The sequence below is a fragment of the Dromiciops gliroides genome, chromosome 5 (assembly GCF_019393635.1).
Source record: "Dromiciops gliroides isolate mDroGli1 chromosome 5, mDroGli1.pri, whole genome shotgun sequence".
In the NCBI taxonomy this organism is placed as follows: Eukaryota; Metazoa; Chordata; class Mammalia; order Microbiotheria; family Microbiotheriidae; genus Dromiciops; species Dromiciops gliroides.
The window spans coordinates 219,714,791-219,736,744 of NC_057865.1; the positions used below are offsets into that span (position 1 = coordinate 219,714,791).

At 43.2% G+C, this 21,954-nt stretch overlaps 1 protein-coding gene across 1 annotated transcript; it reads right to left on the reverse strand.

Moving 5' to 3' along the window:
* Nucleotides 1-2,546: 2,546 nt before the first annotated feature.
* Nucleotides 2,547-17,238, reverse strand: LOC122728289 (keratin, type II cytoskeletal 72-like). The gene is made up of 9 exons (XM_043966715.1): nt 16,765-17,238; nt 14,483-14,697; nt 12,384-12,444; nt 10,915-11,010; nt 9,529-9,693; nt 7,767-7,892; nt 5,475-5,695; nt 4,087-4,121; nt 2,547-2,731 (listed from the first exon to the last, which is right to left on the reverse strand). The coding sequence occupies exons 1-9, from the start codon at nt 17,236-17,238 to the stop codon at nt 2,547-2,549; spliced, it is 1,578 nt and encodes a 525-aa protein (XP_043822650.1).
* Nucleotides 17,239-21,954: the final 4,716 nt, after the last annotated feature.

Consider the following 21,954-nt stretch of genomic DNA (forward strand, 5'->3'; position numbering starts at 1 on the left):
AACCCAGTCTAGCCTCCTAACAAATGTAGGGACTCCTTTCTACTACATCCCTACAGGTGGATAGAAGCAGCAAACATGTGATAGTTGGAGTCTGGAAGACCGGAACTCCTCTCACTCTACACTTCCTGTTTTTTCCAACATATTTTGTATTGGTTATTATTTACACGTGTGTGAGCCAAAAAGCACTTATTAAATGCCTATTTGTGCTAGGCACCGTGGATATGGATGCATGGGTGCCGATGTGTGCACGCATATAGGCAGCTAGGTGGCATAGTTGATATAGAGTTGTGTATTTGTATTCAGAACGACCTGAGTATAAATTCTGCCTTCGATGCTAGCTGTGTAAGCCTGGAGGAGCAAATCACTCAGCCTGTTTCCTCATCTGCAAAATGGGGATAACAATATCCTCTACTTTACAGGCTCCTGAGGATCAAATGAGATGACATGTAAAGTGCTTTGCAAACCTTTAAGTACCATGTAAATGGTACCTATTTATCTCCCCTGTGCCTGAACCTTTCTGGTGACAGAGGGCTCACTACCTCACAAAGCAGCCAGAAGATTTTCCCATCAGATAGTTAGCCCAAGGTAGGAATGTTTTCAGGGTATGATCTCCATTCTTTGTAATGAAATAAGTTCTGTGTTTTCTCAGTTTGTTTTTTAATTGTCTCGTTTCCCTTAATTCCTAGGACAGTCTTTTGGGAAAATGCATCTCCTATCCTGGTACACGAGGGGACAGCTACACCAAGCTGAATCAAGGACTAGTGGCAGTGGGAGCCAGGGAAGGCTGGTGCCCAACAGTTCAGAGATGCTGCCTACTTCAGGTGAGGAAGGCAGAAAAGGAGGGATGCTCTCCAGAGGGCTTCAAGAGGAAGAAGAAGAAGAAGACGGCAAAACCACCTCAGGAAACTAGCACTTGTGATCTTTTCAGCATTTATGGGGAAATAAGAGACTAGCTATCACGGAGGGAACGTAAACTCTTACCAAGCTTTGAGTACAAGGCTCCATAATGGACTGCCCATTCTACCCCCTCTTGTAGACAATGGTGGCAAGGAGAAAGAGTAGAATGATAGCCCCTCTGCCCTAGAACCCTCTCAATTCCTAATCAGAGAACACTGGGCTATAGAAAACTCTCTATGGGAAGGTGTTGACCTGGGAACCTGAAAATTCTGAAGACAGTGTGTGTGTGTGTGTGTGTGTGTGTGCGCGCGCACATGCGCGCGTGCATTCACACGCATGTGCAACACACGACAGAGACAGAAAGACAGAGACAGAGATCTGAGAATCAATCTAGCTAAGCATGAAAATTATCTTCCACAGGATACCCATAGAATGAATGAAATTTTTGGTCATCGAAACTCTCAAAGACTGTCTAATATGTCAGAAAAAGGCTGTAATCTGAGAATCCACACTGAAGAAATCTCGTCTTAAAGCAAGAGAAATTGAGAGACATTAATTAATTCTTCTGATCTGTACCCATTCAGTGGCTGCCCATCCTGAAGCAGATAGTAAGGACAACAGGCAGGAAGTACCAGACTAGGCTTGGAGCAATCCTCTGGCACCCACTGGGAAACAGTTCCCTTGGAGTATTTTGGGCAACAGACACCACACCAAGCAACAAAATAGCATACAACATTTATTCAGGAGGCAGCGGAAAACTGACAATGATCAACCATAACTAGACAGTGGACACAGCATCAGGACAAGCACATGGACACCCCAAGGCAAGAGTTCTCTTTGGCAATCTAAAGCCGGCAGAGTCAGATATGGATAGGGATTGGGGTGTGGCAGGGCAAGGTTTCAGGGGATACAATGGCTAGAGGAGCTGAGGAGCACCTAGAATATGTAAACCCTTTGTATCATGAGAGACGGCATGGTGTAGCAGATGGCATACCAGACAGGGCCCAGGTCATGCCCTTGTCACTTAACAATATGACCATGATGTGGAGGCAGCTGGGTGGCATCGTAGATAGAGCGCTGAATTAGAGTTAGGATGACCCGAGTTCAAAGATGCCAGCTGTGTCATCCTGTTGGAGCAAGTCACTTAATCTCCTGCAGCCTTAGTTTCTTCATCTGTAAAATGGGGATAATAATATCCCCTACTTCACAGGGTTATAAGGATCAAATGACCTCTCAAAGCCTCAGTTTCCTTATCTGTAGAATGAGGATGAGAATACCTATGGTATTCTACAGTATAATAGTATAGTATAGAATGCCTACCTCACAGGGGAGTTGTAAAGCTCAACTGAAATACTCACGTAAAGTGCTTTGTAAGCATTACAATTCTATAGAGATGCCAGCCATTACTGGGTCTGTTGCCCTGTGAAGGTTCCTCCCCCAGAGGAGCAGTTATCAGAGTCCATAGCTAGGCTGGGCTTGGTCCCCTTTCCAAAAGATGCTGAGGATGGCAGGAGAGGGGACCAATCGGGCTTTTTGAGAGCAAAGAGAACTTCCTGCCTTGGGAGCAGAACAGGGGGTTCTGGGTAGCAGCAGGGGCCCAAAGATTCCTTGCACATATTTTGAACTAGGAGGAGCAGGCTGTCCAGCTTCTATCTGGAGCCCTTTTTGGCTGGAGGGCTGCCGCCTTTGGTGATTGGCTCCTTGTAGTCACTTCCGCAGCTGCCTTTGGTTTTGATGTCAGCAGCTCCCGGCTTATAGCTGTAAGTGCTAGAGGTTCCAAAGCCCACACTGAAGCCGGTGCCTCCTGGTCCGGTGTTGGTACTGCTGATGACCGCTGTGAAATAATACACACATCAAACTGATGCAGGGCAAAGGTGGCAGAACCAGGGGAGCAGTGTACATGATAGCAACAGTGTTGTAAAGAACTCTGATGGATGCAATGACCAACCGCAATTCCAAAGGATGCAGGATGAAATATGCTACTCATCTCCTGACCCACTAGTGATGGATTCAGGAAGCAGAATATGACAGTTTTCCAGATATGCCCAATGTGGGAATTTTATTTGCTGAACTATGTATATTTATAAAGCCTTTTTGGTTTGGTTTCTTCTTCAGATAGGGATGGAGTAGAGTGAGGAAGGAAAGGGATGCTATGAGTAGTTTGTTGTTTTTTTTAAAAGGAAAGAAAGAAAAGGTGACTGAATGTTTTTGAAATGCCAGAAGAGAACAGAAAGAGGTCTAGAGTCACAAATAGAACTGCTTTGAAAGTCATATTATGATATAATAGAAATTATGATATACTTAAAAAGAAAAGCAAGCCGTTTATCAAGGAGATTCATAGTTTCATGTACCACTCATTCTATTCATTGGAACATGAAAATATGTAATTTTGTTTAAGTTCAGAATTTTAAAAGTAAAAAAGGATCTAGAGAACATGAAGGAAAGAAAGAGGGAAGAAAGAAGAAAGGAAGGAGGAAAGAAGAAAGCAAGAAAGGAAAGGAGGGAAAGAAGAAAAAGAAAGGAAGGAGGGGAAGAAGGAAGAAAGAAGAAAGGAAAGAAGGAAGGAAGGAGGGAAGGAAGGAAAGGAGGGAGGAAGAAAATGAGGGAGGGAAGGAGAAAGGGAGGATAGAAGGCAGGAAGGGAGGGAAAGAGGAAAGGAGGAAGGAGGAGGAGGAAAACTATATAGCAGGGGACCCCTGGACTGTGAGTCTGGAGGCCTATGTCCTTCTTTCCCATGGCCCTGCCATTCACTGTGTGGCCTTGGAGAATTTGCTTCCCCTCTCTGTTCCTATGTTTCCTATTCCCCCAAATGAGAGGGCAGTCCTCACCAGCCTTTCTCTAAAGGCCCCTTCCAGCTCTGACAATGTGTAGTCCACCTGAAACCTTCCACCAAAGGCTGGAGGAGCCCTTCTCCTGGAGGGGATTCTTGTTTGGGCAGGGCTTCCCCTAGAGCCCTCTGAGGTCCCTCCCAGCTCTGAGATTCGGTGATTCTGGTGTTTTAGAATTCTCCCTTCCATTGTTCTGCCTTGATTGCCCCCAACCCAGAGATGGTCTGCCCTGCTGCTTGTGCTTCTGCCTCTCCCTCTACTCCAAGAGTCCTGATCCCCGAGCCACCCCGGGAATGACCGGCCCCCATCCTGAGTAAAGGAGAGTTGACCAAGAAGAAGGCTGGGGTGCGCATATACTCACAGATGCTCACGGAATTGGGATATTCTCCAGACATCCTGCATAGGGTAAAACACAATCAATAGAGTGACCAATGCCAATTATTCGACCTAGCCCAATGCACTTTACTCTCAATCACCCAGTTGCCAGGAGGGAATGCTAAGACAGTTTGCAAACTATTCCCCAATCACGTTAAATCCTCAGCTGCCATTTCCCTACCTCCCAATGTTCTCCATAGGGGGACGTACTGTGGCATTAGGGATCAGTATGGGACAGTGGAAAAGAGCATTGGTCTTGGAGTTCAGGGGACCTGGGTTCAGATTCCCAACTCTACTGCTCAGGTCTGTGTGGGAGCCTGGGTGAGTCAAGTAAGTTCTCTAAGTCTCCATCTGTTCCTTGGTAAAATGAAAAAGGTTAGATGGATGATCTTTGTGGGTCCCTTCCAGCTCCCACCTCACCCCATCTCTCTTCACCATTCTTGGAGAACTGCATCAGTGTGTTGTAGTGGGTAGAACTCTGAAGATGGAATTAAGATACCTGAGTCCTAGGTCTGACTCTCTACCACTTACTAATTAGATGACATTTGACAAGTCACTTGATTGCCTCAGTTTCCCTATCTGTAAAATGAGAACTAGATGACTTCTGAAGCGCTTTCAAGCAATAATATTCAACTCATTCTGACTCTAAGCTCCATTCAAGTCTCAGTTTGAGTGCTACCTTGTATAAAAGGCCATTCCCTATACCTCCCACCCCAAAATTTCTTTGTATTTCATTTTTCTGTATTTTACATTTATTTATCTGTTTTCCCTGATAGAATGTGAGATCCTTAAAGCCAAGGACTGTTTTGTGCCTCTTTTTTGTATTCCCAGGACCTGGTACATAGTAGGCAATTAAATAATTATTGGTTGATTGATTGACACATAATAGATGCTCCAACCTACCTTTCCAGACTTATATATTTTTCCCAATCAAACCATCCTTCTTGCTGTTCATCACATACATTTCATCTCCTTTCTCTGAGCCTTAATCTAAGCTGTCCCTTATGCCTAAAATGCCCTCCCTCCTCCCCTCTGCCTCTTAGAATGCCTAGTTTCCTTCAAAGCTCAGCTCAAATACCCCTTCCTGCATGAGGCCCTTCCTGATCCCCCAGGTACTAGTTCCTCTCCTCTGTGCAGTTATACTTCCTATACACTTATATGTGCACACATTGTTTCCTATAGAATGTAAGTTCCTTGAGGGCAAGACTTATTTCATTTTTATCTTTGCATACCTAGTGCTTAGTCTGGTACTTTGCACATCATAGGTCCTTTAAAAGATTTGCTGAGTTAGTTATTTGGTTTTATTGTCTTGATGTAGAACCTGACCAATAGCTAGCTTGTACATAAGAGATGCTACTGTCCCCCTCTCCTCACCTGCACTCCTCGCCTTCCAGTAGCTTTCTGTAGGTGGCAATCTCCATGTCCAGGGCCAGCTTGACGCTCATCAGCTCCTGGTAGTCCCGCAACAGGCGGGCCAGCTCCTCCTTGCCACAGTGTAAGGCACCCTCCAACTCATCCAGCTTGGCCCTGGCATCTTTCAGAGAACAGTCACCCCGCTGCTCAGCATCTGCGATGGCTGTCTCCAAATTGGTGCACTGTGGGGTGAAGAACACAAATGCTCAAGTATTTTAGACTACAGAGAAAGTCTTGATGTTACAGGATCATAGATTTGGAATTGAAAGATACCTTAGAAGTCATATGGTCCAGCAGTCTCATTTTTACCAATGAGGAAACAGGTTTAGGGAAGTTAAGAGACTTGATCAAGGTCATACACATCTGAGCTGTGGATTCCCCCACCTTGGGGGAAATGATCTGCTCAACACTGGAGTGAACCCTAGGTTGAAATCAACTTGGCTAAGGCATGGAAAATGAGAACTTCGTACATTCTTTATCCCTCTATAACCCTTTCAGTCCTAAGGACTCCATCACCTGCTTTAACTCAGGACCAGAGACTAGCCATATGCCCTGCTACTGTGTAATATTGCCCCTTTCCCTGATACCCCCAAACCCCCATCTTCTACCTCTTGCTAGGGAATTGTTAATGACATTAACATGACTATTGTCATATGAAGGACGTTGACAGCCTCCACTCCTAATTCCTGTGTTTCTGAGTCATAGGAAAGCTAGGCTGAAGCTCCCTTCCCTGACCATCACTCCCCCTTCTCTCATACCCATTCACCTCAACCCCAAACCTACCTGATCCAATAATCTAAGCATCAGCCCAGAAGGGGTCCAGCTTCTGTGGTCATTATGTTGTTAGAAAACACCCTTCACATTACATCCGTACCCTCCCCAAAGGACTTAGTTGGTATATTTTATATTTAAATGTTGTTTAGCCCCTCCTTGCAATAGAATCTAAGGTTCTTGAGGACAAAGACTTTTGTTTTTATTTTCATATTAGCAAAACACAGTATGTTTATAATAGGCACTTAATAAGTGCTAGTCGAATTTAACTGAATTCCAGTTCAGTTTCTCATTTTTTTAGATGCCATGAGGACCAATATTAAATACTTTGAGATCTTCATAGTCAATACCTCTGCTTTCATGCCAGATTTGTCTAAACCTATATTTATGCAAATAGACTCAGAAGAACCTGAGGATGGGGAGGAGGCATTGCTATGGGAACATGGCAAAATGATTTTCTCACGTCTTCTGAATATGTCATTTTGACCACGAAAAAATCCATTTCTGCTTGATATCCCTTTCCCTATCATGCAAATCAATTAAACATCATAGTCTAGTGTTCATGGTTGCTTCAAGGGTTTTGTGCATTTTGCACACCTATACAATTCTTGAGTCTTGAAAAAACACTGTTTAGCTCTTCATTTTCCATGTAGGGATTATCTACTTGGTTAATATTTAGTCCCAGCCTTCTTTCCTTGATTATTTTGTTTCTACTTGCTCTTCAGAAGCTGAAAGAATAGGCAGTTCAATTGAGGTAAGAGTTGGGAGGGGAGAAGAGCTGAGAGCTGGGGTGGAATGGGGCAAGGGATATGGGGTCTGAAGAGCAGTTGGCAGAAACTATTTCTACAGGCTCATGGTTTGGTCTGCTGCTTCCAGACAAGGAAGGGTTAAACAAGCGTCCAAGTGGAGTAGCAAGCTCAGTCCTCTAAATTCATAAAGATATGCAAATATGATCCCAGGACACCAGAAAGCAAAGGGCAGGGTGACCCCCACGACAGCCCATGACATAGCACAGGATCATAGATGAACATCTGGAAAGGATCCCAGAGACTGTCTAGTCCAACCCTACCTCCCACGCTACTGATTTAATCTTATCTCTTAGTACTCTCCAACATACATTATTTATCCAATCAGATCCACCTCCTTACCTTTCATGTGTTCGTGCTTTTTGCTCATATTGTTCCACTTGCCTGGAAAACTTTTCAATTCTTTAAGGCTCAATTCAAGTACTTCATTTGCCATGAAGTCTTCTAAGACTGTGCTATGTGACCTTTTGATCTCCCTCCTCCTACAACATTTATCGCACCATATGGTTTAGCAGTTAATTATATACCTTCTTAAATTAGTCATCACATAGTCTCTCCAACTAGACTGCATTCTCAAAGGCAGGGGCAGTGTATCCTCCACAACATCTTGGATTATGCTGAGCACATAATAGATACTCAACAGATACTCACTGATTGAGTTATCAACATAACTCACCTGTTTCTTCACACTCCCAATCTCTGAACGAAGTCTCTGGATCAGTCGATTGAGTTCCGAGATCTCAGCCTTGGTAAGTTTGAGGTCATCACCGTGCCGGCCAGCTGTGACTTGTAGTTCCTGGATCTGAGGATGAACAGCAAGGGCAAGGAAGAGGGATGAGGTTGAGGGTTTATTTATAGCAGGTTAACTGATTAAACCAGACAGTTTGTTCTCACATGCTCATACAATTTTGACACAAACATAGTATTGAAGTCTCAAGGACAGTAATTGTAAAGGTCTGTGACCAGATATGTCCAAAAGAATAATGAGAGACCATGGAGTATTGTCACAAGCATAGCTCTCATTGACCTTGGCAAAGGGTCATCATTTTTCACTCTTTGGTGTTCACTGTGCAAAAGAACTCAGGCAGCTTACAGCCTAGTCCAATCAAGACTTTACCCAGAGATACACGCAACATAGGGAAGCACAAACACAAGAACACAGGGAAAGACACCCACATAGCCAGACTCCTCAGAGCCACAGTCTTCTGCCTAAAAAAAAAATCTCACCTGGCTCTCTTACTCTCCCTCCTTCCAACATGCTCAGTTCTATTGTCACAATCTTTGTAAGTCAGTTTAGGAATAGTAGCCCTGGGCTCTGCATGCTTTTATATGCTACCTAAAGGGATCTAACCATGTTACCGTTATTAGCAGCAGAGTAACTGCCATCTTTCTTCTCACAACTCAACTGTTCTTCCTTCCTTATCAAAATAACACACAAAAAGAATTAGAAAATCAGGGAATTATCAAAAAAAAAAACCCAAATGGGATCAGAATGGCTCTTTTTTTTTCCAGTAGGGATATTTAATTGGCTTAAATAAACAAGATGTTTATACATAGCTTCCTTTGTCCATACCCATACTCATATTGTTGAAGTAGAAAAGACCTCAAGTCACCATCTCTTTTTTTTTAAGTCACCATCTCTTTATCCACTAATACATATATGTTGAATGGATCCATGAATGACCCTAAGCAGTAAAATCCTTGTTTTCTCCTCCGACTCCCAGACTTCATCATTCATAATCACAGTCAAAGAATATTTACTAAATTTATACTATTTGCTTCTAAGAGAGAAAAAATGCATGAGGAGAACTTTGGTGGAATTTCACTTCCCTTTTCTCTCCCTTTCACAGCCCCAAGAACTTGGAAAATTGCTCCAAAGTGATGAGAAACATAAGACAAAGAAGTGTCAGGAGCCTGGAGTACAGGTACTAAGTAGGGGTAGAGGGCCTAATCCTAGTGCTACAAGTCTAAACCTATCCAAGAATTCCATTCGAGCCAAGCATGAGAAAAACATTTTCTAATAGGACTACCAGGTTGGCCCATCTCCAACATCAGTGTAGTGGAAAGAACAATGGACTTTGGGGGCAGCTAGGTGGTTCAGTGGATAAAGCACTGGCCTTGGATTCAAGAGGACCTGAGTTCAAATCCAGCCTCAGACACTTGACACTAGCTGTGTGACCTGGGCAAGTCACTTAACCTTCATTGCCCCGCAAAAACAAACAAACAAACAAAAAACGAACAACAACAATGGACTTCAAGTGACAAGACCTAGATCTGAGTCCTAGCTTTGCCATGCACTAGCTATGTAACCAATTTGGGCAATCCTTCCCTCTTACTCTCAATTTCCCCATTTATTAAATGGGGATAACACCTATCTCACAGGGTCATTTTAAGGATCCAGTGAGATAATTGCTGAGAAAATCCTTACAACCCCCCACCTTGCTCTGGTAGAGGGCCTCGGCCTCAGTCTTGCTTCTCATGGTGGTCTCCTCATACTGGTTTTTGATCTCATCAATGATGCTGTCCAGGTCCAGGTCTCGATTATTGTCCATGGAGAGGATGACAGATGTGTCACTGATGTGGGACTGGAGCTGGGCAATTTCCTAGGCAACGGAAAGGCAACAGTGAATTTAAGAGTATCTCTCTTTTCCTAAATAGCCTCTTATGTATCCATAGGGCCCTCTATTTCTTGAATGAAGTGAATACTAAGAATGTGCTAGGAAATGCTCAATAATCAGCTCTCCAGAAAAAGAAATGTACTTACAATACACTTTTAAGTTTAATCTGCATCATTAACATCTCTGTCACTTAAGTCTAGACAATCCACAAAGCAATCCATCAAGCCCAGAGTTGTAAGCCTTTGCCTGTTCTGAGTTTTCACACCAAAAATTTAACAATCAGCTCTTGAGAGCCAGTCCAGTAACATCCCTAGGTCTTGCTTTAATGATCCAAGAGTGGTGCAAAAGGTACAGCAGTTGGGGCAGCAAGGTGGCGAAATAGATAAAGCACCGACCCTGGAGTCAGGAGGACCTGAGTTCAAATCGCACCTCAGACACTTGACACTTACTATCTAGGTGACCCTGGCTGAGCAAGTCACTTAACCCCAATTGCCTCACCAAAAAAAAAAAAAAAAGGTACAGCAGTTGACGGAGAGTCAGAAGACCTGAGTTTTAGCGTCATCTCTACCGCTTATTAGCTGTGATTAAAAGTCATTTTATTTCTTATAAATCCAATTTCCTCATCTGTAAAACTGCACTGAGGACAGGGATTATTTTTATTTCTCTTTATATCCCCAGTCCTGAACACAGTACCAGGCACATAGTAAGGCCTTAATGAATGTCTTTTAAAATCTTCTCTTTTAATTTAAATGATTTCCAAAGTCCCTTTCAGCTCTAGTTTTTCAACACTCTGTTGAAAAATGCCCTGCACACATGTCTGTTTGGGTTTGTATAACCATCTCAAACTAATAGTCCCCGAAGTCTAGAAAGCTTATGTGTTATTCACTTTTGACTGTTCCTAGCCCCATTCCATTCTCTCTCCAGTATATCTGGGAGTATTCTTAATATTTCCACTGTTTAGAAGAATTGTCTTCCTTTACAAAAGCCTTGCAAATAAGTAGCTACACTTGCCGGCCCATCTTCCTCCTTACTCCTACTAACTTACCACTCCTTTCAACCAACTCTTACTATTTTGGCTTCTGCTTTCTGGCCACATCACCCAACACCAGTTCTCTAGATCTTGGACAAGGAGACAGGTAGCATTTGTGGAGTCACTGGTCTGCATGTTTTACTTGTGTGAGGACGAGGGTGGGAGATGATGCTTACCCCTTCATATAGGCACTTAAGGAATTTGATCTCATCAGTTATTGCATCCACCTTGGCCTGGAGCTCTATTTTGTTCATATAGGCTGCATCCACATCCTGTAGAAACAATAACCAAAGGAGGTGTAATCTCTTCCTTCATGTTCAATCCCCAATCCTCACTCCTACTGCCCAAGATGCAGGGAAGGTGTCCTGCTGAAGCCACAACTTCAACATCACATGGCAATGTCTATCTTCCAAATTTAGCACTTCTGCCAACAGGATATCTCTATACTTTGTCCATACTTTCCCCATACTTCATGGGAAAAGGACCCAGGAACTCAGAGGACCACAAACCTACATGAGATCCAGGTATACCCAGTGTATATGGTCAATCAACCATGTGAATTTTAAACCAATAGATTTTTATCTTGATTTCTTCCAAACAACATGTCAAGAATTTATTCCTTTCCAGGACACATTCCTGACTCTCAGCTTTCTCCACCACATTATAGAAATCTCTGTGCCCTGGATGATCACTCCAGTCCTGGATTTCACACATTCGAAGTATTCTCTTTTTTTTTATTTAATTTTAATTTTTTGTGTGGGGGACAATGAGGGTTAAGTGACTTTCCCAGGGTCACACAGCTAGTAAAGTGTCAAGGATCTGAGGCTGGATTTAAACTCAGGTCCTCCTGAATCCAGGGCTGGTGCTTTATCCACCGCACCACATAGCTGCTCCAACATTGGAAGTATTCTCGATGTCACTGACCTCCTTCCGATTGGCTGCTTCCTCCCAGAACCTCCATTTTAAGGAGGGTGCCCAGGTCAGCTATGTCTTCTTTCCTCTCCAGACTGTACTCCTGTCTCTCCCAGACTTTCCCTACAATGTCCCCCAGCAACTTCATCTCTTCTTTCCAGCTCCTTTTTATATTCTGTCTTCCCCTCCCCCAACCCCCAATTAGAATGTAAGCACTTTGAGGGCAGGGATTATCTTTCTGCCTGTATTTGTATTACCAGAATTTAGCATGGAGTCTGACGCATAATTAATGAATGCCTCTTGATTTAATTCAAGACAATTAACTCAAGACAAAACACTTGAGAGTAAGAGACTTAAATACTTGACCAAAATGTCAAGCATGGTCCAAGGGACAAAATGACCCAGATCCTTCCTCAGCGGCTCACTAATTGTGTGACCCTGGGCAAGTGACTTAAACTCTCTAGACCTATTTCCTCTTTTGTAAAATGGGTATATTGATAGCACTCACTTCCCAAAGTTGTCGCAAGGATCAAGTGAAACAATGTAGGCAAAGAGCTTCACAAACCTCAAGGCGCTCCATTAGTGCTTGCTACCATTCCCACAAAACCACTGAATTTTACTGTTTGCCTGGAGTGAAGAGGTTGCTGGTCAGTAAGCCATTGCCTCCCCCCCTCCCCCAGGACTACTCTCACTTTGTTTCGCTTCTGCCCCCCCACATAGGTTACTGTCTCACCTTCTTGAGCACCACAAACTCATTCTCAGCAGCTGTTCGTTTATTAATCTCCACCTCATACCTACATGGGAAGAAAGACAAGAGACTGCAAATGAGAGTCATTAAGACAATGAAAAGACACTAGGCAGGCAGGGAGGCTCTACAATTAAACAATACTGGGGTTCACGTCCAGTGAGGATAAAGGAGGCTCCACCTCATGTATATTCTTCATCAATGAAAGTTCCTCTCATCTTTTTTAATTTTGTTCAAAATAATGACTATATTTAAATAGTAGTTAATAGGCTACAAAATTCTTTACCCCACTATATGTCACTTAATAATTACATGCCAGCCCTCTGAAGTATGCAGGTATAATCATCCCCAATTTATAGATGAGGAAACTGAGGCTTAGAGAAATAAAGTGACTTGCCCAAGGTCACAACTAGTAAGTGGAATAGCTGACACTCAAATCCAGGTCTCTCTTGACTTCAAAGTGCAGAACTTTCTACTAAAATATCTGTTGTTTTTGTTCATTTATTCAGTCGTGTCTGACTCTTCATGACCCTATGAACCATAGTATGCCTGGCTCTTCTATCCTTCTCTATCTCTCGAAATCTTTCCAAATTCATGTTCATTGTTTCCATAACACTATCCATCTCATCCTTTGCCATGACCTTCTCCTCTTGCCTTCTATCTTTCCCGACATCAGGGGCTTTTCCAATAAGTCCTGCCTTCTCATTATGTGGCCAAAGTATTTAAGCTTAAGCTTCAATATTCGTCCTTCCAATAAATAGTCTGAATTACTAAAATATGCCCTGTCACAAAACTACACTTGATTCTAATTGCCTTCTTTCCTCCACATCCCCTCCCCATTGGGGTGATCGACTTATGTTCTATTTCTTTGGACAGCTTTATATATTGTTTCTAATCAATTTTCAGTCTTTTGTATGTGCCCCATATCCCCAACTCCCCCAGCAAAATCAACCATACAAAACATAAGACTTCGGCTCCTTAAATTGAAGGAACAAGTCTCCTTCCTCCCTTTGTTTCTATGTCCAGTTTCGGGGGGGGCCATCTGTGCACTTAGAAATCACTCATGAGAAAGGATGAAGGGGCACTGAATGGAGGAGGTTATCTTTTCATTGCTCATAATCTCAGAAGTCTCTAATTCCCAGAAGTCCTGCGCCTTCAAAGCTATGCCTAGGGGCATGGCATACCCCAAATTGGTCTTCACTGATTATAGGTTCAGCTTGTTGGGAGAAACAGCCCACTCCCAAATTAAGACACCTCTCAATTCTCCACAACCAAAAATACAAACAAGTGAATAGTATGGATTGAATTTGAGAATTCCTCTGCCGATGCAGATTGGTCTGCAGTTTAGTCTGAGAGTTGCATAGGTTAAGTGACTTACCCAGGGCTAGTCACATAACTCAGGTGTCAGAAGCACAATTTGAGTCTGTCTTCCTGGTTTTGATGAGGGACTCTCATATCCAAAATGTGAAATTCTGGTCTTGATGCAGAAATCATAGGGAAGCACATAATGAAACTATCCCCCCAAAATCATATTGTACAAGGAACCAAAAAATCATACAGGTTCTAAATCCAGACCTGCTCTACCATCACCTTTGTTCTAAGAATGAACAATATCATTTCTCAGACCAATGAAAAGTAATGGTCAAAAAAGGAAAGAAAAATAATGGCCTGACAACTGCGCTCTCTCTCTCTCTCTCTCTCTCTCTCTCTCTCTCTCTCTGGCTGTGTGTGTCTGTGTGTCTCTCTCCCTCCCTTCCTCTCTCCCCTTCCCTTTTAGTCTATCTTTTTCACACATTCTCTGAAGGCCTGGAGCAACTGGAGAAAGGAAGGGAAGAGATGATGTCAGTGCCAACAAAGGATTAATATTATTAGCGTGAAATCTTTAAATGTGGGGAAGAGCTGAAATTTTTATTTTCCACAAATAAAATCCATACCTGCCTCTTTCTCTGTTTACCTCTTCTTTTTTAAATTTTTATTTCATTTTAAATTTATGAAATAAAGCAAGCATTTCCATAACATAGTAGAATTTTTGGAAAGATGATTGTACACGAACCTGCACATCAATTATGTACACTTGCTATTCTTACCTCTTCTTGAATTCCTCCACCAAATCCTGCATGTTCCTGAGCTCAGAGTCCAATCTAACCCTATCGCCACACAGTGTCTCCTGCTGCCTCCGAAGTTTGCTGATGAAGCCTTCATAAATGGGCTCTAGATTCCTTTTGCAATTGCTCAGGTCCAGCTGCTGCAGAAGATTCCACTTGGTCTCCAGCACCTGGTTTTGCTGCTCCAGAAAACGCACCTAGAACCCCATGCATTTGACAGTTAGAACTCCAAGTAACTTCTGAGGTACTTTCTAGGTCTGAGAATATTGTAGTGATACTATAATTCTTTCACATCTTCTAGGTTAGGAAGGAAGGCTAGAAATCAGAGTCAAGTGGTGAAGATCATGACCATTGCTAACTAACTATGGCTGTTGAGGTCATCATCAAGGAGAAAAAAAATGGATCCAAACTAAATTGGGCATGGGGGGGGCGGAGCCAAGATGGCGGAGGAGAGGCTGTGACTCCCACAAGCTCCCAATAAACCCCTCCACTCACTCCCAAATAATGCCATAAAAAACCCAAAGCAGCCTAACTCACATAAGAACAGAGTGAGACTATATTCCAGCCAAAAGAAATTGGGCAGTAAGCCTAGAGGAAATAGGGGAATGGGATTCAGAAGTTGAATGACTTCCCTCTTTATGGAGGTGGTAGGGAAGCATGTTACCCACTTCCTGACAGAGATGATAGACTCAAGATGCAGAATTAGCCAAATGGCTTTGGATATGTCGAATTTCAGAACTTGTGTATATTGGTTACTGTGGTCTTGTCTTTCTTTCTCAGTGGGGAGGAGGACAGAGGTGGAAAAGAAAAAATAAATACTTATTAATCGAAAATAATGTTGCTTTAAAGAAATTGTTTTTAAATGTAAGGAGGATAGAAAAATCCAGTCACTGCCCTCAGCAAGATTAATTACATGGGCTATTTTCTCAGCCTTTACTCTGGCTCCATAGTCCTTTCTCCAGTTACATTAACTCTACTTTCCACTATTTTCCTATTTCATTCCCCAATTTTTCTATGACTCTACAATTCAGGCTCCAGTGAGAAAAATCTGCCCTCTCTTCCCTTCCCAAAATTCCTCTCTCCTGCTTTTGAGACTTCAAATGGGCCAGTTTCCCTTACTTGGCTTGCCTTCCAATCCAAAGTAACCATGCACCATACTCCCCTCCTCCCTTCCCTTCACTAGGAAGCCTTCCTTGAATTAATTCACTCACAACTCACAATTCACTCAGACCTAGAAATGTGTCAATGTCCCCCCCCCCACATTCCTCTCCATTCTCCCATTTTTTTTTTATTTCTAGAGTTAAGTATGGCTACTCCTATCTCTATTTTTGTGTGTCTTTAGGTACCCTGGATACATTGGACATCATTTTTTTTCACTGAACTTGTTTTTCCCCCAGATATTTAATAGACTTTATTTCCCCCAATTACATGTTAAAATGATTTTTTAAATTTTTTTCAAGTTTTGAATTCCAAATTCTATCCCTCCCTTGCTCCCTCCTGTTCTTCCCCCCTCCCCAAGATGGGAAGCAATCAAGTATGTGTTATACATGTGCAATCATGTAAAACATTTCCATATGAACATTGGATATAATTTAAAGTAACAGTTCTCAAGGTGTGGTCCAAGGACCCCTAGAAGTCTTGAAACCCTTTAAAGGGGTCTGTGAGGTTAAAACTTTTCATGCAAATGTTGGTAGATATAACTCCCATAACCAAAAGCTCTTTGTGCATGGGGCAGGGGAGAAGTTTCAACAATTTTTAGGAGTGTAAAGGGGGTCCTGAGACCAAAAAGTTGGAGAATCACTGGATTCCATTGCTTATCTCCAATTTATCACTTATATAGTTTGTGCATAGTTATTTGTATGTCGATGCTCATTAGACTGTGAGCTCCTCAAGAGCCATCTTTTACCTTCTTTGTATCCCCAGGACTTAGCACAGTGCCTGGCACATAGTAGGTGCTTCATGAATGTTTAATGACTGACTTGCTCAAATTCCAACTCTGCTACTTGACTCCAGATAAGTCACTTCCCTCTTTTTTTTTTCATTCTCAGTTTCCTCATCTGTAAAATGAGGAAGTTGAGCTAGACAATGTAGAGTCCCTTACAATTCTAAATCTTAGAGTCATTAGATTGAAAGCTCCCCAAGGGCAGAAATGGAGGCTGCTCCTCTTTCGGAATCACCCACAAATACCTGCCAGTATTCAAGATGGAGCTGTGCCTAAGGAAAGGAGGAAGAATTTTCAAGACAGAGAAGTCAGGTCAACCCACCTTGTCAATGAAAGAGGCAAACTTGTTGTTGAGCGCCTTGATCTGTTCGCGTTCCTGGGTCCTTACTTTCTGGATCTCAGGATCCAGCTCCACGTTGAGTGGAGCTAGGAGGCTTTTATTGATGGTCACCTGGGGGATGCCTCCGGGTGGACACAGCGATGGGGACACAGGCCCCAGCCCGGCGTTTCCAAAAACTGTTCCCACAAACCCACTCACCCTGCCTCCCCCAAAACCAGCCCCATGCCCAAGGGCATAGCTCCCTGTCCGGGATGCCCCTGTTGTGGCACTGATAGAAATGCGACGGTTGCCACACAGGCTGTAAAGACTCTTGCTGCCAAAAGCCGCTGCCCCTACTCCCTTCACCCCACCTCGGAAGGAGGTCGAACTGCTGCTAAGCCGACTTGAAATGACAGCTGAGCAGCCACTGAAGCCAATGCGGTCCCCACTGGGGTAGTGATTGAACTGGCGACTCATATTAATCAGGCAAAGATGGCAGCAGATGTGATACAAGGAGACAGAGACGTGGGACCAAGAGGTGCAGCTCAGCTGAGCTACCTCAAAAGCCTCTCCTCTTATATAGCCTGGACAGTTGGGATAGGAGACAATGCAGTCAGCTTAATTTATGGGTCAGAATAGCTTTCAGGTCACCCTGGACCACTTTGTAAATTACCTCTTTGGTTCTCCATTTTGTAAATTATCTGTCACGTCGCCTCACAGATTTTTGTCTCTTCCGCCCCGGACTCTGATGAATCCCCCATAAAATGACCCAGAACACAGAAATTGCTTTGCTTACGTGCTGCATTATAATAATTTGGGACTATCTATTCATGCTGCCCTCCAATTACTGGGGTTATCAACTCCTGGATCTCTAAAGTAGGCTCCCAGTTTGTCTCGCCCCCTCAGTGGTTTGGGGCTGTGGGTTGGGTTGATGTTGGGGCCATTTCTGGGTCAGAAGTGGCATGAGTAGTATCGGGAATCATATGGGGATATGACTTTCTTACCTTCACTGACTCCATGTACTGACCAAAATTCTTCCCTTCCTACTCTCTGCATGGTTCCTGTGCTGGTTGCTAAGGGATGAACTAAGGGAAGGAAGTTATATGGGCCCTTACTTGAAGAACTCAGAGTCTGAAAGGGAAAATGTGACAGAGAAAATTTTTTAAAAAGACATTCCTAGGATAACTGGTCAAAGACGTCATATCTACCTGAGGCAGAGGAATGGAAAATAGCTAGAAAGGACACAGAAGAAAATCAGCAGGAGGAGAGAAATGGTAAAGTTGAAAGGAGAGGTTGTCCTAAGTAAAGATGGCTTGTGTGACATCTCTAGAGACAGGTTAGGGTAGGGATTCTTAATCTTGTTTGTATCCTAGACACTTCTAGCAGTCTGGTATAGCCTTGGACCCCTCCTCAAATATTTTTATTTAACAATTGAAGGAAATGCTAAATTTCAATTAGACATTAGTGAAAATAAAGGGGTCGGGGGCAGCCAGGTGGCACAGGGGATAGAGCACCGGCCCTGGATTCAGGAGGACCTGAGTTCAAACCTGACCTCAGACACTTGACACTTACTAGCTGTGTAACCCTGGGCAAGTCACTTAACCCCAATTGCCTTACCAAAAAATAAAAAAAGAAAAGAAAGGGGTCATTTAGCCCCTTTCCCCTGAAATCTATTCATGAGCACCTTGGATGTCTACGGACCCCAGGTTATAAACTCCTGAGTTGGGAAATGTCGTTCCCAAAGAGTTTCACAAATGAAAGAGATTGGAGGCTGTGCCCAGAGGCAGGGGGTTGACCGTGATGATCCCTCAAGGTCTTTTCCAGCCCCCAAAGACTATGATTCAGGACCAGACACCATTAATCTTGGCTCTTGGATCTGATAGGAATGCCACCCTGTAATGACTCTATTTTGCAGCTGGAGGCATACCTTTAGAGTCTGGCAGAAGCAAAATTAGGACAAAAAGGAAGGCTCTCCTGCACCTGAATTGAGAGCCCATTCTCCTAGTCTACCCCCATTACAACTGGGAAGTTCTTCTTTGTGTGTAGCTGACTTTCCTCTGGCTATATAGCAAGCCTGTTATTTTAGATATTCTCTTTAGGGAAGAAGAGCAGATGGTCCTCATCAGTTGAACACTTTATTTGTTATAAGGGCTTGGGTTTTTATTTTCCAGTGTGGGGAGGAGAAAGTGAAAATAGGTTTATGTTCATTAAAAAATTTTAAATTAAAAAAATAATAAGTAGCAGGCTTGGTCAGTCCCGGTTTAACCATGTCCTCTCTGAGAAAGAGCTCTATCTTAGGTTAAATCTCTTCCCTCGATCTGTGTACAATTTGGGCTATGTTTGATTACTCTCATCTTTATCTTTATGTGACTACATGCCCCCTGTCTCCTGTGGGTGTCTCCAAGGACAAGGCCCCCAGTGTTCACTTCTGTCCTTCCTTCAGCCAGCTCAATAACCTACATGTGAAGATAGCAGAGGAAGCAAGAGACAGAAGCCTCACATCACAGGAAGAGCAGGGAGATGCTGAGGACTGAGGAAAGGCTATCTGATACATGGGCATCTGGAGTCCCTCTAGAAGAGGGCAATGAGGATAAGGAGAATGCTCAGAACCATGCTGTATCAGGATTGGTTGAAGGAGATAAGGATGCTGAGCCTGGAGAAGAGAGGCTTCAGGAGGAGAAATCGTAGCTGTGGTTAAGTACTGGCAGGGTTGTTGTGGGGAGAAAGGAACAGGATTAGTCTATTTTGCCCCAGAGTATATAACCAGGAGCAATAGGTGGAAGTTTTACAGAGGCAAATGAAGACTCAGTGGCAGGGGGGGCGGGGATCACAATAGATAGACGTGTCCAAAAGTAGGGTGGGCTGCCTAGAGAGGAAATGGATTCCCCTTTCAAGCTGAAGTTGGACCATCACTGGGTGGATATATTAGGGTAGGGATTTCTTCCTGGATGGGTTAGACTAGTTGAATGCTGAGATCTCTTCCCACTCCTGTGATTTAATTGGGGAGGGGGAGAGATAGAGAGGACACACTACTCTTCAAATCTTTGAAGAGCTTCCTATAGAAGGAGAATTAAACTTGTGTTAATATAAACTCCCTGAGGAAGTTTGTTTGAGGCTTTATTTCTCTAGCACCTAGTAGGAGGCCTTGCACATAGTAGGCACTTAATCAATATACTTTAAATTGAAACATTATATCATCCTTCTTGGCTGCAGGAGAAAGAATTAGTAACAGAGCCTGGAGGGTGGCTGATTTGGACTCAGTATAAGAATTTTCTAATCATTAGAGACATCAGGAAGTTGAATAGGCTGCTTCTAGAGGTACTGATTTCCCATCATGACTGGCAGTCTCCACAACTACTGAGTCTAGTGTTCTTTCCATTGCATCCTGTTGCCTCTTGCTAAGAATGTCAAATTTGGAGGGGATCTTTGATGTTATCTAGTATAACTTCCTGCGTAATGCATGAATCTCTTTTCTCCTGTCTTTTCTCAATATGGCCTCAGGAAGAATCATTTCTCCTCTCTTAGCTTTGGTTTTCATCATCAATCAAAAAAAGAGAGAGAGAGATTGGATGAGGTGATCTCTATGGGCCCTCCCAGCTAGGATAGCTTATGAGTCAATGTCTCCATGACTTCTTCCCATGCTGTCTGGGATGCCTCTGTGGTCTTGCTCTGTGTAGATCCTTTGGGGAGTCCAATGGTATCCTGCATATCAGAGCCAGAACTCTGAGTAACCACAACCAAAGCTGTTTATCTCCCAGGCAATGAAGTAGTTAGAATCTTGATAAGCAATGGAGGCAGAGGGGGGGGGGAGGGAGGCGCCAAAGTGATGAGAAGATTAAGAAGTTTAGGACTGACCGAACAGGAGGATTTTGTCAGGTCTATGTGTCTCATTCTTCTGGGGGATATCTGTGTCCAGCATCATAGAGGATACCTGGGGGAGGTCGGTGCATCCAGCCCTGCTGAAAGGTCCACGGGAATTGACACTCTGAAGTGATGAACTGTGTGTTAAATTTGAGACTGAATTTTTTTAAATATAATTTTATTTTCTAAAATATATGTAAACACAAAATTTTAACATCAATTTTTTTAAAACTTTGTGTTCCAACTTCTCTTCCCCCCTCCAAAATATGAGGCTTGAGGAAATTGGGGGAGATCTGTGTCCAGCCACACCAAGAGGATTCTGGGTGGAGGTTCCTTCTTTGGGGTTTATGTAGTCAATCCACTGTGAAAGCTCTCTGCCTCCTGTCCCTCAGGAAAGGAAGTAAGTCTCTATGTCTGTGCTCCTCTTGGGGGAGGGGCATGGAATCTATATGTTCAGAACCTTTGGAGGCAACTGTCTATGAGGGGCTCTGTATTTTCAGTCCCATTGGAGGATGTGTCTAGATATCTCTTCCAGGGGCCTTTGTAACCAGCTTCTTCCTCTGTGTGTTCCCTTCCTTTGGGAGGAACGGTCCATATATCTGCCCCCCTTCAGGAGTATCTATGTGTCCAGTCCCTTGGAGAGTCAGGGAATCTATGTGTCTATCTCCTAGTGGGATATGGGAGTGAAAGTTGTGTGACCCCTATGGGGGACTGGGAAGAGTGTCTCAGTCCTTTGTAGTGCTGAAGTAGTGGTGTTGGATAGTAGAAATAATTCTGGAGAAATCTGTAGACCTGGGTTTGAATCCCAACTCTGACACCAATGAGTTGTGTGACCATGGACAATTCACTTCAGAACCTCAGTTTCCTTACCTGAAAAATGAAACATTGTATTTTCAGTACTTGCCTCCCAAGGTCATTATAAAGAGAGCATTTTCTGAACGTTAAGTGCTATGTAAATATAAGCTATTATTAACTATTTCCAGACTTTTATGTATTTGGCTTCTTTCCCCTCACTTTAAGCATTATTTACTTCTAAGAACAGAAATACATGGAAGAGATGTCAGTTACAGAATTAGGCTAGACTAAGGAATAACTCATCTCTGACAAATATCAGATAGTAGAGGAATTTCTGAGAAATGCTGTGGGATCACCTTTTCTGCAAACAGTTAAAAACAATAGAGAGGTCCTATTTGTCTGGGATATTAGCAGTTCTGCTCAGGGATGGGGGGGGGGGTGGATGAGATAACTTTCTAACACCTCCCTGAGAGAGGATGAGTGAGTCAAAGACCTGTCTTCTCCCAGGAACTACTTATTTTAAGATTCAAAAGTGAC